A 15,406-nucleotide genomic window follows, 5' to 3' on the forward strand; every position below is an offset into this window, starting at 1 on the left:
TGGTCTCAAACTCCTGACATCAGGTGATCCACCCACCTCAACTTCTCAAAGTGCTGGGATTACAGGCATGACCCACCATGCCTGGCCTATCAAACTTTCATTATAGATGAAGATGTGTGTGGAGACACACTTCCACAGCTCTGGGTTTTGTCTTTCAGTGCAAAGCAGGTAGGGACCCATGCTGGCTATGCCCCCAGCTTTTTTCAGGGAAGAGGGAGATGGTGATTGGAGGCCCCAGTAACTCAGTGCTTAGCTGTGTGCCTGGAAGCCCAGGCTGACAGCAAGCCTCCAGAAGGGATGCATACAGACACCAGTATGATATTGCAAAAGGGTCATCCCTTCCACTTTGCCCCCAGAGGCCATGTAGGAACACTGGCCAATCTAAAAACCCAAATATTAGTCCAGTCAGCATCTCCTTGACCCTGCAGAGGTAGAATACTTGCACAGAATTCAACAGGTTTTGCTTTACTAACACAACTGGACATCTTTTGTTCTCTTCGCTGCTCAATCCCTTCACATCCTTAGAGTCAAAACTCAAGAGCCCAATGCACAGAGGGCTATAAAGCCACAGCTGTGCAACAGTCCATTCCATGCTTGACTACTGGCTGCAACGAAAAGTTATTTAGCTCTTCTTGGGTCTCAGTCTCTCCATCTGGAAAACGGGACATAGTACCCCTCAGCCCTCCTCCCTCCTCAGCAATGTCATGTTGAGTTCATTACATATAAAGTGGGACATTGTTTTATGGTCTTCTAACATCAAGACTGCTTGCTTCACATACACGAGCTATCTCCTGAATGTCTCAGCAAGTTGTCCCATACTGAAAGCATCATCAATAATACTCCTGAACTCACGTCCAGTGCTTCACCTTTACTTCACAGGATCTCACTGGACCCTCACAATCACCTATTTCAATGATGATTGTGAGGGTCCAGTGAGATCCTGTGAAGTCAGGTGGCTTGCTCCATTACACCAACAATAGCAGAACCAGGACCAGAACCCAGATGTTCGGAAATCCATCCCCTCTCAGGTAGATAGAATGGGGGAAAGGCTGTGTGTAAAACTAAGATATTTTTAAAAATAAGAGCAATAGGGCCAGGTGGTGGCTCATGCCTGTGATCCCAGCACTTTAGGAGGCTGAGGCAGATGGATCACAAGAGGTAAGGAGATCGAGACTATCCTGGCCAATATGGTGAAACCCCATCTCTACTAAAATACAAAAAATTAGCTGGGCATGGTGGCGTGTACCGGTAGTCCCAGCTACTCGGGAGGCTGAGGCAGGAGAATCGCTTGAACCCAGAGGCAGAGGATGCAGTGAGCCGAGATTGCACCACTGCACTCCAGCCTGGGCAACAGTGAGATTCTGTCTCAAAATAATAAGAGCAATAGTAAAATTACTCCCTATGCCTGGGTGGGCTTCGGTCAGTGGTTCTCAACCTTAGCTACGTATCAGAACCACCTAACAACCTTAAACAACGCAGATGCTCTGAACTCATGATTGATACACATCTAGGACACTGAGAGCCTAGGAGCAATGACTCCCAATAGCAATGAGCACACCCAACATGCAGATTTTGGTTTCTCAATGCTACTCCCCACACTAAGAGGAACCAGGGCTCCTTGGAGAAACAGCAGATTCAGTGGTGGGGTAAGGAGAGTCCAAATGTGAACCTGAGATACTGTGTTGTACTAGAACCACAGCAAAAGGGCAAAACAGCTTGCCTGAGGGGACTCCTACTGGCCAAAATTGGGGACAATTTGAACATCAAAAAAATGATAATCTGTACACAAAACCCCCATGACATACAGTTTACCTATGCAAGAGTCCTGCACATGTACTCCTAAACCTAAAAAGTTAAAGAGAAAAAATGGATTATATATATATAGTTCACTGAATAAAAAGAATCTATTGAGACCTCAAAATAAAAAGGCAAAAAGGGCAAGCTCTTCTTCAGAGAGATGCAGGATATTTCACACTGCTGATGATGACAAAGAGAGAGAGAGAGAGAGAAATGCGGGCTAATATAGCTAAGATGAACATAAGGAATTGCCAGTTTGCAGTCCCCAACATGTAACGATGAACAAGGCAAAAACAATGGATGCCAAAATAAGTGAACAGTTTTTGGAGAGCCATATAAAGTATTAGCCCACAGACTATGAATTACAAATGAGAAAATACACACACATCGTGGAGAGATCTGGCCATCACCACCTTAACCAAATGATCAAGCTTATTATCAATAGTGGGTCAACCTTGGCTGGGCACAGTGGCTCATGCCTCTAATTCCAGAACTTTGAGAGGCCAAGGCAGATGGATCACCTGAGATCAGGAGTTCGAAACCAGCCTGGCCAACATGGCAAAACCCTGCCTCTATTAAAAGTATAAAAATTAGCCAGGCATGGTGGCGCACACCTGTAGTCCCAGCTACTCAAGAGGCTGAGGCACGAGAATCACTTGAACCCAGGAGGCAGAGGTTACAGTGAGCTGAGACTGAGCCACTGCACTCCAGCCTGGGCGATGGTGAGACTCTTGTCTCTAAAGAAAGAAAAATGTGGGCCTTTAACATAAGCCTTGTAATGTGATGCAGGAAGTACATATCTACATAGGGCTCTTGTCAAATTTAAGCTGCATTCCTCATGAATCACGAGGAAATGGCAAATATAAATTATGGAACCTTATCCAAGACAACTGTACTAGCTAAATTATTCAATAAACTCAATGTCATGAAAGATAAAGGAATGTGTGTGTGGCGGGGGTAGGGTCTGTTGTAAAATAAGACACTTAAGAGAAATATAATACATGAACCTTTGCTTTGACTCTGGATCAAAAATTAAAATGCTGTTAAGATTTTGGATATTGGTGAAAACTGAATACAGGTTGAGTATCCCTTATCCAAAATGCGTAGGACCAGAAATATTTCAGATTCTCTCAGATTTTGCCATCTTTGCATTATACGTACAGGTTGAGCATCCCAAATCTAAGAAATCCAAAATCAGCTCCTCCAGTAAGCAATTCCTTTGAGCACCGTGTTGGTACTCAAAAAGTTCCAAGTTTCAGAGCATTACAGATTTCAGGTTTTCATTTTCAGAATGCTCAACTTGTTTAAGCTATACGTAAGATTAAGAAATTGCTAATTTTTGGCTGGGTGCGGTGGCTCACGCCTGTAATCCCAGCACTTTGAGAGGCTGAGGCAGGTGGATCATCTAAGCTCAGAGTTCGAGGTCAGCCTGGCCAATATGACAAAACCCTGTCTCTACTAAAAACATTAAAAAGCTATCTGGGCATGGTGGCTGGCGCCTGTAATCCTAGCTACTCAGGAGGCTGAAGCAGCAGGATCACTGGAACCTGGGAGGCGGAGGCAGTGAGTTGAGACCATACCATTACACTCCAACCTGGGCGACAAGAGCAAAACCCCGTCAAAAAAAAAAAAAAAAAAAAAAAACCAAACAGATAATTTTCTTAGTGTGATAAAGATATTGTGGTTACAGAGAATACCCTTATTAAGAGATGCATACACGGTTTAAGAGGAAAGAGTTGCAGACCGGGTGCAGTGGCTCACGCCTGTAATCCCAGCACTTTGGGAGGCTGAGGCAGGCGGATCACGATATCAGATTGAGACCATCCTGGCCAACGTGTGAAACCCAGTCTCTACTAAAAATACAAAATTAGCTAGGCATGGTGGTGTGTGCCTGTAATCCCAGCTACTTGGGAAGCTGAGACAGGAGAATTGCTTGAACCCAGGAAGCAGAGGCTGCAGTGAGCCAAGATCATGACATTGCACCACAGCCTGGGCAACAAGAGCCAAACTCCATCTCAGAAAAAAAAAAAAAGAGTAAAGAGTTGCAATGTCTGTGACTAGCTTTCAAGTGGTTTAGCAAAATCAGTCTATACTGAGAAAGGTAATTGTGACAAACTCTTATTACCTGGTGAATTTCGGTAAAGGGTCTATGGATGGTAACCAAATATTTCTTTCAGCTTTTCTATGGGTCTGAAATTTTTACAAGTTAAAAGTAAAAGAAACAGTAGGGATCCTTTGACTATAATTTCAACTGAATTAGCATTTTCCGGATTAGAGCTCAAGAACCTTTATTTTTCACAAGGTCATCCAGATGATTCTGACACACATCTAGAGGATCATTGGTCTTTGGTTTCTGCTACATCCTTCTGTAGCCAGAGAAAAGTGAGAGGAAGAAATGCTGTAATTCTCTCAGTAGAATTAGCTCGGCTGGTGGCCAAGAGCCTTTTCCCTGATGGTTCCACAAGCCAATTATCTCAGACACAGTCCGAATGGCCTCAGAGTCTTAAGACTAGATTTCCTATGGAGGAATGAAAGTACTAATCCTCCCTTGGGGGCCTTGGCTGCTGTTAAGAAACCAACATTTGACCTTCCCAGGAATACAAGCTTCAGGGCAATGAAAGCCCTGATTCCAGCGGAGGCAAGCAAAGGTGCTGTCAGAATGATAAGGGGAAACCTACCAGGTGAGGGATCCAGCGTTTTGCCAAGAAATTCAATTTAATACCAAACGGGATTTACCTGAGCAGAACAGGCAATTTGTTAACATTTAGTGACTGTTACACAGCTGAGATGGATGTCACTACTAACAACCCTGCCATAGGCTTAAGCACTGCATCCTCCGTCCCCAAGAGCAGACAGCTGGTTTAATGTCTATTCTAAGAAACCTGAGGAAAATGAAGCCAGACTGATTATGGGACAATTTAAACAAATACAAGAAACTAAAAACCAGAAAAGTTAGGTTTCCATATAGCTCCTGTGAATTACTTTTATTGAAGAAAAAAATATTCACTAGAAAAGCTGAATACATCCCTCTACATGAATACACAGCTCAGAAGAGGGGAAATGGAGATGGGGAGCCATCCAAGTTATAAAGGGTAGAAAATGAATGCAAGCTTCTTAGAACTCTTCTACCCAATGGGCAGGGAAGATCAGGAAGAGATCCACAGGGTATAAGGAAGTTAGATTACTGCCCGTAGCTGCCAAGTTGTCCCCTCTACTTACTTCTCCCACTCATTCTTTTGGCTGTGGGAGCCTTGCCTCTTAGCTGATCCACTAATTACAGCTGGAACACTCCCCTAAAAAGCTAGCTTGGCTTCCTGGGCAGCCAGTCCTTCAGGGGCAAGGCTGTTAAGCTCTCGAGCGTGTCACTGCTGCAGGCCCCCCCTCAGCACACAGAGGACAATCCTCACCAACACACCACCAACCACTCCACTGGCAATTCCTATTCCCAAGGCTGATGCCACCTTCTTTTTCCACTCTGGGTGGCGAGGCTTGTAGTAGTTGTCCAGATTAACTTCCAATCCCACATCTATTAACTTCTGATCCTCAGTAAGTGACTGGTGGAAATTCAGGTTCACCAAGTTAGGAGGAAGGACCCTCAGCCCAAAATAGAGCCTCTTGACAAGTCTTAAGTTTTTTAACAGCTGCACATCACATCGATATGTCCCAGAGTCATACTCCTGAGCATATTTAAACTTCAAAAAGTGGGAGTTGGCTCGGAAAGGTTTGAAGACCTCATCGTCAGTTGAGATGATACCTCGAGCAAGTCTCCAGGTGAACCGGAAAGCTTCCTGTCCAATCTCCAGGATGTCTGAACTCAGACAGCTAAGCTCAAATTCCTTGCCAATGAGGACGGTGAAATGAAGCATCCCACAGTTCCAGTTGGTCAGACATTCCAAGCGCTGAGTCTGACATTTCCTTCTCACTCCATCAGGGCCCACCTCACAGACAGTCTCCTCCTTATAGCCCAGGCCACAGGTGACAGTACAGGTTGTGGCATTGATGATAACTTTCCCCACAGCTTCTTGAAGCTTCTCGGGGATGGCCAGTGTGTTAGGTGTAGTAGCCACCAAAGGCAGGTAGAAGGCCAACCCCAGGCTCCCAAGGGCGAAACTAGTGGCCAAAGCCTTCATGTCTCTGTAGCCATTTTGCCACCCTCAGCTAGCGACCCCAAGGTATTCCCGCTGAATCCTCTATAGTATCATAAGTTGATTCCTTTGACATGAGATATCCTTCAAAGTCAAAAGATATGATGCATGTATTGTCAATAAAACAACACAATTTAATAAATAAAAGTCCAGTCCTTATTAACAGGTTAGGCCACAAGGCAGGAAAAAAATCACAATGGTGTTGCTTTACTATCTATCGTTATTAATAACCACCTAACAGGTCTTCATTCTTTTCACATTTTTTTTTTTTCGAGACAGGGTCACACTCTGTCAACCCAGGCTGGAGTGCAGTGGCATGATCACAGCTCACTGCAGCCTCAACCTCCTAGGCTCAAGTGATCCTCCCACCTCAGCCTCCTGGGTAGCTGGGACTACAGGTGTAGGCTACCACGCCCAGCTAGTTTTTGTATTTTTTATAGATATGGGGTTTCACCATGTTGCCCAGCTTGTCTCCAACTCCTGGGCTCAAGCAATTTCACCCACCTCAGCCTCCCAAAGTGTTGGGATTACAGGCGTGAGCCACTGCACCTGGCCTTTTCCATGTTTGTTTAATGATTTTAAATCCACCTCTTGGGAAGACAAGGAAGGAAAGACTTCAGAAACTGAAGTGAATTTCCAAATTACCTCAAATGTACAGTGAAGTTACTCTTCCTCACCCATTACCCTTGCCCTCTATAAACTAGGATCTAAATTAACGGTTTCAAAAGCTCCAGTTAAATGTCACCAAATAAAACAAATACTAAGTCTATAAAAAGGAAGATTAACTTGAATTATTGACTTTAATACTCCTAAACCTCCTATAAAAAGGATTAAGAACTCTGGACTGGGAGACAAGTAACTTACCCTTCCTGAATTTCTGTTTCCTCCTTTGTAACTTAAGACTTCCTTGCCTATCTGAGGAAGGTCACTTAGAGCATCGAATGATATACTGTATGTGAAAACACTTTGTAAAGTGTGAAACACTGTTCAATGTGTAAGGAATTTTAAACAGAAATGGAAATTCATAAAGACAAGGGCCAGGATGACCTTTTCGAATCAGAATGTTTAAGGTTACGTTAAAGGCAGCTCTTCTCCCCCTTTTAGGCACTCTTCCTTCCCAAGGATACTGAAGATGTATTTTGGGTGAGAGGATACATGATGCTCCCTGACTCTTGGCCTACTACTCCCTCTACCCTACAGAACAGAGCTCATCACTCACTTAGGTCAAGGTTGCTATGAAACAGCTATGATGTCAAAGATGGAGTTCTCAATCACATAAAAGATTAATAAGTAGACACTCAAGTTTGACATTAAAATCAAAGACTTAGACTTTGTGAAACTTCTTATCTTTAGAAGACAATAAGTATTTAATGAATTTTAAAGCTACTTCATTAAAAAAAAAGGCTAATAAGAATTTAACCGTACTTACTTAGACTTGAAGAAATATCCTTGGAAGGCAGGAACTTCCTAGCATGCATTTTTGTAACCTCCAGAATGCCTAGCCCTACGGGCTCTTCAGTTATTACAAAACTCTACTGAGTTACAGAATTGGAAGAGAGATCATTCCTAGACGATCTCTTTGATCAACAACTTTTCTGCTTGCATTATTTATTTATAATCTCATCAAGAGGCAGAAATGTACCTGTCCTCCACTCCCTACTTCTTCTACATCTATCTTTCCACACCGAAAGATCTAATATCAGCACAGGAAAGCATTTTCCTTTGTACTAAAGCAAAGTAGCCAGTGAGTTTCAGAAGTGAGCAGTGTTTACAAATAAACATCTACACCTGTTCTTTAATAAACATCCAATTTTATTTACAAAGCATTAAAGCTTCAGCAAGAAATACCCAAGGCTAAGTCTCATCTTGTACAAAACTACAGATTTTTTTTTTGAGACGGAGTCTTGCTCTGTTGCCCAGGCTGGAGTGCAGTGGCACGACCTCAGCTCACTACAATCTCTGCCTTCCAGGTTCATGCAATTCTCCTGCTTCAGCCTCCCGAGTAGCTGGGATTACAGGCATCCGCCACCACACCCAGCTAATTTTTGTATTTTTAGTACAGATGGATTTTCACCATGTTGACCAGGCTGATCTTGAACACCTGACCTCAGGTGATCCACCTGCCTCAGCTTCCCAAAGTGCTGGGACAACAGGCGTGAGCCACCACGCACAGCCCAGAGTATTTTTAAAAACAAAATGTTGGGAGTGGCAGGGCAGGGATGACAAAAAGGAAGAAGAGAATATACATATATTGTACAAATCAAGAAATTCAAACTGAAATGGATAGAAGGTTTTAAAAGTTGAAAAAAATTCCGAAAGCATAAATAATTATTAGGAGCTACTGTCAGAGACAATCTGACAGGGCTGAAGATTTTCTCGGTAGCCAGTTTAGGAGGTGGACAGAGCACAAACCTACAAATGCTCAGGCAGAGGAAACCAAGCTACTTCACACATGGAAATATGGCAGAAGCCCTCTAAGTCCCATAGTTTGCACACTGCTACAGTGTACAGTGCAGAGGACTGGAATGGATACAAGGTCTGCAAAACAAAAACATGTCTAGTGAGCCCCCTACCAATCTCAACCACTGGTCTAACTCATGACAGTCTCAAAATGAGTACATAAGAAAAAAAGCAGCAGCATCTAAAAATACAGACATTTTGCAACTGACTCTGGGAGAGCTGTCTCTTCAACTACTGAATATACTGGTTCTAAATGATGGAGTAGGACAAAGAAGCTCTTATTGATGTGCTCTACTTTGATTTCTATGCTAAAATCTAAAAGGTAATCAATGTGTTTGGCTACCTATAGGGGCATCCACCAACTGATATATTTCTTTTTTTTTTTTTTGAGATGGAGTCTCATTCTATCACCTAGACTAGAGGGCAGTGGTGTGATCTCGGCTCACAGCAACCTCTGCCTCCCGGGTTCAAGTGATTCTCCTGCCTCAGCCTCCTAAGTAGCTGGGATTACAGGTATGCACCACCACACCCGGCGAATTTTTATATTTTTAGTAGAGACAGGGTTTCACCAAGTTGGCCAGGCTGGTCTCAAACTCCTGACCTCAAGTGATCCCCTCACCTCTGCCTCCCAAAGTGCTGGGATTACAGGCGTGAGCCACTGTGCCCGGCCCACTAACTGATATATTTCACAGTAAGCACAGTATTTAAATTCTCCTCTTAAAATACTGGGGAGAAAAAAAAAAAAAGCGATCCAGGTTAAGCACTTCCAGTCAGCTCTAAACGCCACTCAGAGAAGCTACTGAGCCCTTTCCACACCTGGTTTCCTGACAGGATTTTCAGAGAATTTCAAACACCTAATGTAGACATCTATCCAATCTGCTATTTTTAGATAAACAACAACAAATGTCAAAAAAAAAAAAATGCTAAGCAACCTTTCACAGAAAGGAAGTGACTGAAAACACAGTAAGAAAAAGGAACATAGGTCTAGGAAGGGAAAAATACAATGACTGATGAGGACAGATTTCCACAGGAAGTGATAAAAACAATTCACTGTGATCTCTGATTTGGACTATGCTGTTGCTGCTTTGATTCTGGACGGTTTGACTTTCCTCCTTGCATAGTCACCCAACCCCAGTAAAACAGTAGCTCGTTGAGACACCTTGTTTGTTTGCATCTCTGGAAGCCAGCACAGGGAAAGCAACATAAACTACTGATGATTCTTTGCTGGAGATGGATAAAACTAGCTATCTTCAAAAACCATGATTAATGACAGTCAACCAATATTGGAGGGAAAGAGGCAATGAGAGGAAAACAAGGGAAAACCCTGAATTGTTACAGTCCAGATTCTCGAGCGATATGCGGTATGGTAGGAAGAGAGGGCCTTCATTGTTCCCTTTCTGAAAATTTGAAATCTCTGAAGCACTTTCTTTTCTGCCCATCCTTTGCACACAATATGGAAACAGAGGAAGTATCTGGGGAGAGGATAAGTTTAAAATGAAAGTATGCAACAAAAGATTTCCTAGGATACCAGTAGCAAAATTTCAGATACGAAGTCACTCGAGGACATGCATTGAGGACAGAAGGCAAATGGGAGATAGGAAATGGCATGTCAAAATGACGCTGGGTACAATAAAGTTAGATGAGCAAAACATAGGTAACTTTCCTCCAGCAACGTAACTAAGCATCAAAGTTTAAGTGAGTCAAAATTCCTATCTGATGTCTTCACAAATCTTCATTCCTGAGAACCTATTTGGACTGATGCTTCAAAGGGAAGGGAAGGGACGTATACTCTTCTTCAATAATTCACTTCTTCATTTAAACATAAAATTCACTCCTTCCACCTCCTGGGTGGGAGGCACAGGCCTTTGTTTTAAATTAAAGTCAATTTTCAAATGACTGACCACAGTGTCCAGAAACCACATGATGGCAAAGTGGGAAAGAATGAAGAATTTCGAGGGTCTTCATAACAGTTCTGAGATTGCTCCTCCTGCTAAAGAGATTAGACACAAAAAGATTTCTTTTAGCTTCAATTTAAACCATTTACTTGTAAGAACAGAAATACTGAATGCTGGATGATACATTAAAAGCACACATGGACCAAGAATTTCCCCTTTTTAAGAAAGTCATAAACAACTCCAACTCCCAGTTACTCTTTACTGAACAACAAACAATCCAAATGCAACCCCACCCCACCAATACTTTCCTCAGTACTGTCCCAAATGGTGGGGGCAAAAGCAAAATGATCAGAGTTCTACATTTTTTCTAAGCTGCTAATCATTCTCTAAGGTGCTAACAAATAATGCTTAACATTCCAAAACGTGCAAAAAGTAGAGGAGAAGAAATTTTAAGGTACTACACCAAGTGATGAACAGATGAGCAAGACACCCTCTTCCCAGCACCACAGTTCCTTAAGTGACATACTCATCACCTTAGAATCCCAAATACGGTGAAATGTTCAGCTACTGTCCACATTTCTATACACCAACGATGATCAATAAATAACATCCTGAATAGTAAAATGAAATGAACACTTCCCTGATTATTCCACAGAAGCTGCTCAACCTCTGAGAGACATCCTTAAATGAGCTGCTGTGAAATATTAACTAGGAAGTGTAAAAAGAAAACGAAGTGAAGAAAATCCTCCCAGATGTCATTTGGAATGGCAGAGAGCATGCCACTTGAAGGTAAAATGGTTAAAAAAGAATCACCAAATTATGAAAGAAAAGTGCCCATTTATGTAACTTTGCTTTTAACCTGATTTTTAAAGTTCCTGCACAAATGAAAACTGGCAATAAAAATATATTCACATGTGCCTGAGAACAGACTGAAGTTACAATGAAATACAAACTCTCGACTGAAAGTTGTTAAAAATCAAACTTAGGCAGGCATGGTGGCTCACACCTGTAATCCTGGCACTTTGGGAGGCCACGGAGGGCAGATCACGAGGTCAGGAGTTCAAGACCAGCCTGGCCAACATGGTGAAACCCCAACTACTAAAAATACAAAAAAATTAGCCAGGCTTGGTAGCGCATGCCTGAAGTCCCAGCTACTAGGGAGGCTAAGGCAGGAGAATAGCTTGAATTTGGGAGGTGGAGGTTGCAGTGAGCCGAGATCTCAGCACTACACTCTAGCTTGGGCAACAAAGTGAGATTTCATCTCAAAAAAAAAAAAAAAAAAATCAACTTTAAACTTTTCATAGTTCAGTGAGATTAAAAGCTTAGTTAGCATCTGTTTTTCAGATTTCTCTCAACATAAATCACAATAAATTCCTTGCATTGATTTTTTTAAAAACCTCTTGAGATAGAAAAATCCACTCCACAAGATTCAATATCATGCCTTTACCACTTTAAGGCAATTTTCACCAACTGTTCTCACAGGTACCCTGACCAATTTAGTTTTAATGGTTTAAAAATGAATACAACATTGCCATTTCAAACCTAAATTAGAATAGGAGAGAGTGGTTTGATTACTGATCAAAAGCATTAGTAATGGGCACTCAAGATGACCTAACACTGGTTAGCTGAGGGCAGCTCACGTTTCTATATAGTATTTATTCTTCTGAATAGACAAAACAAATAAATAAAAGTCAAACAAAACAAAAGCTTGCTGAGGCATCAGGCAACAAATCAAACCCAGAGCAAGCGGTGCCATGAGCAAGGTGAGACACACAGAGTTAACAATACAGAAGACTCCAGCCAATTTAAAGACCTGAAGCAGCAACTGCCCCCAAGGAAACACATGATTTAGCTACAACAAAAAGGAAATCTCCAGGAATATAACAGGTAGGAAAACTCAGCTCAAAATGACCCGTTATTACTGGTACTTTCCAGTAGCAGCCCAATCTCGGGTGGCCGAAGAGAACACGGGATCATGATTTCCAACCCTACCTTAGTTAGCCAATAAAATCCCACAGACTGAGAAAGACTACCCTGATTCAGCAGGAATTCATAAATTAGTCTTCACAAGGAAAGGAGGGAGGGAGGGAAAAGAGGGGAGGAAGAAGGGAGAAAAAGAAAGAAAACTAAACTACCAAGCATTTTTTAAAAAAAGTCACAGATTCAGTAAGTGACTTGGAGGTGGTTCAGAGATCTGAGGCAATGGGCTGGCACCAGGGCAGTGGTGCGGCGCAGCCCAAGACAGGGAAATCGACATGGTGCCTGTCCACTTCCAAAGTGTCACCTCTGCTCACTTTGGCCCTTGCCATCTCAAACAGACCCAGGTGTGCACCAACCCCTTCAAGTCTACCGTCTTATGAGGCCTTTAGAACATGTATGTAACTGCCCACACCTTTATCCCACTTTACTACTGATGTTTACTGCCAAGGAGCCCTAGCTCTTGGGCCATCCTTGAGCAATCACAGGCAACTAGGAAACTGATGATTCTGCTCACATCTCAAGTTTCTGGTCTCAGGACTGTCCTCTAGAGAGTATCTAAAGTAATTGAGGAGCATCTGATAGATGGTGCAGACTATGTCACCCTGGTCCTTCCAAAAAGTCCCAAGCTGGGGTTACCCTCACCAAGCTCCACTTTGGGTCCTCACTCAACACAGAAAAGCATATTCTCCAGCTGTAACATACACCAGACTACGGTAGCTTTGTTAGGGCAAATCAGTTTATGCAACCGTTTCTACAATAACTGGTCAACTGCGGATAGTAACAAACAGTTGTCATTCTTCTAACTTGGGTAGTAACATGGCCTACAAACTATAATCCTGCCTTTGAATAATCTGGCTCAAATGTAAAAGTTGTCCATGGGGCAGGGGGCTAAAACCTTTAATCTACAAATACAACCCTCAGACTGGTATGATTTTTGAAGATGGTTTGGCCTCAGACATTCTGGATCAGGTTTCCTTTCTTAATACCCAGTGGAAAATCTACCCAATTACTATATGCTGCCTTTTACTGAAAATCTCCAAGGTATGGAAGAATATGAGATCCAAATGCCAGCGTTTTCCTCGGTGGTCTTGATGGGCCATATGCAAATCAGCAGCAGGTACCAGTCTGACTTGGCTTGCTCAGGGTCCTCCAAGATGACCATGTTTGGGTGAGGCCCTATCCTAACACAAACAATCCCACATAAAAACATGGTAGGTTGTCCTAAAACAGACTTTTGATGGAATTCTCTGTGATACCCAGTTTCATCACTCTCCCCAAAATTTTCAACCACAAAGATCCAAACCACACTGCAGCTGGTCAATAAAGCCAAATGTAGTCCTTCTGTGGAAGTCTTGGAACTACCCTTTCAATACCCTCTTGAGGTTTTTTTTGTTTTTTAATTATTTTTTTATTTTGTAGAGACAGGGTCTATGTTGCACAGGCTCGTCTCAAACTACTGAGCTCAAGCAACATGACTGCCTCAGCCTCCCAAAGTGCTGGGATTACAGGCATGAGCCACTGCACCCAGCTCAAGGTTTTTTCTTGGTTTGTTTGGTTGGCTTTTATTTATTTGTTTGTTTGTTTTTTTATTTATAAGATGGGGTTTCACCATGGTGGCCAGACTGGTCTTGAACTTCTGACCTCAGGTGATTTGCCCACCTCAGCCTCCCAAAGTGCTAGGATTATAGGAGTTAGCCACCGTGCCCAGCCTGGTTGGCTTTTATATAGATTAGGTCTCAACATGTTGCCCAGGCTGGTCTTGAATTCCTGGGCTCAAATCCTCCTGCCTCAACCTCCCAAAGTGCCAGAATTATAGGCATGAGCCACTGCACCCAGACCCAGCTAAGTTTTTTAAAAATGTGAAATGGTTTATTTACCATACATTTCCTTTTGAAAAGCACATGATTAGGATACATAGGTTTTAAGAAGCTAGGAGACTATGTCCTAAAGTGTTTTAATTAATTATGTTTGGCCACATTTTAGCTCTCTGGGCCAGGGAAATCTATTTAAACTTTAAATTGTGTTTCTTCTGTAGTGGCATCAGTTTGTAAGAAGTGGGTTTGGAAGGACTGTTTTTATTTATATCTAGTCAATCTGCAATCTTTTTTTTAAATAGAGAAGACGGGGTTTCACCATGTTAGCCAGGATGGTCTCGATCTCCTGACCCTGTGATCTGCCCACCTCAGCCTCCCAAACTGCTGGGATTACAGGCATGAGCCACCGCGCCCAGCCAATCTACAATCTTTGTTGGCAATGCCCACATGACTGCTCCAGGATACTTTGCAATATGTATAAACAGGCCAGGCGTGGTGGCTCATGCCTGTAATCCCCGCACTCTGGAAAGCCAAAGCAGGTGGATCACTTAAGGTCGTAAATGTTAAAAAAAGATTGGTACTCAGTGGTATAGTATTGGGCTATGAAAAACTAAAGTCTTAATCCAGTACGCTTGAGGTGGAATGCTCAAAATGATGAATAACTGAGTCTATTTCAGCTTTTCTGTAAGAAAATTCATGTTTATAGACAATGATTAACTGACATAAGTTATAAATTAAACAAAAGAATTCTGTTTTGCACTATAGTCCTTATCACATTTGAACACATTTAGATTAAAATTTTAAAGTCAGGGGGAGCCTGAATACAACCAGACACATGGTTGTATCAATCCTATCTTTGAGTCTACCAAACTAGCCACAAGAAAACTGAAAACACTGTATTAACTAAAGCAATGCTTCTATATAAAGCAAAAAAAAATTTTCCAAAGCCCAATGTTTACATTCTAATTTGATTAACATTTTCTAAACAAGAGACCATTTAGCCTAGGTGCACAAGTATTTGGTAAGAAACTGAAATTGTTTTCTGTCCCCCAATAAAAATCCCTCAGTAATACAAAAGTGAGAAAACCCAAATATTATGTATCAAAAGGTTTAGATGTTAAAAAGCTACACAGATACTGTAGTTTCTCTCTTTTTGGTAATCTACTCCTATTTTCAGATATTGGAAAATAAAACAAAAACCAAAACAAACTGCATCTCCTTCCTTGACATGATGGTACTACTAACAACTTCACTATTGATTCTGGACTACTGGGAGAGAGAAAGATGCTACCTATGGGATTTGAACAATTTGAAG

General features: G+C 42.1%; 2 protein-coding genes across 5 annotated transcripts in view; both read right to left on the reverse strand.

The window, feature by feature from the left end:
• Positions 1-4,749: 4,749 nt before the first annotated feature.
• Positions 4,750-7,138, reverse strand: TMEM81 (transmembrane protein 81). Its single transcript, XM_002760704.6, has 2 exons — positions 6,807-7,138; positions 4,750-6,026 (listed from the first exon to the last, which is right to left on the reverse strand). Exon 2 carries the CDS (start codon positions 5,925-5,927, stop codon positions 5,160-5,162), a length of 768 nt encoding a protein of 255 aa, XP_002760750.1. The 5' UTR covers positions 5,928-6,026; positions 6,807-7,138; the 3' UTR covers positions 4,750-5,159.
• Positions 7,139-7,736: 598 nt separating this feature from the next.
• The window catches only part of RBBP5 (RB binding protein 5, histone lysine methyltransferase complex subunit), a 33,977-nt gene continuing 26,307 nt past the window's right edge, over positions 7,737-15,406 (reverse strand). For 2 of the 4 annotated variants that reach the window (XM_002760706.5, XM_002760705.5), the window contains exon 14: positions 7,737-10,392. In XM_002760706.5, coding sequence (XP_002760752.1) covers positions 10,364-10,392 — 29 coding nt within the window. In that variant the 3' untranslated portion in view covers positions 7,737-10,363. The remainder of the gene's footprint in view (positions 10,393-15,406) is intronic. The other 2 variants (XM_008985541.4, XM_035281088.3) reach the window with 2 other exon arrangements.

The sequence above is a fragment of the Callithrix jacchus genome, chromosome 19, assembly GCF_049354715.1.
Source record: "Callithrix jacchus isolate 240 chromosome 19, calJac240_pri, whole genome shotgun sequence".
Taxonomy (NCBI): domain Eukaryota; kingdom Metazoa; phylum Chordata; class Mammalia; order Primates; family Cebidae; genus Callithrix; species Callithrix jacchus.

Coding starts and splice junctions, on each gene's coding strand:
- TMEM81 (XM_002760704.6), bottom strand. CDS start 5,927: ATGAAGGCTTTGGCCACTAGTTTCGCCCTTGGGAGCCTGGGGTTGGCC.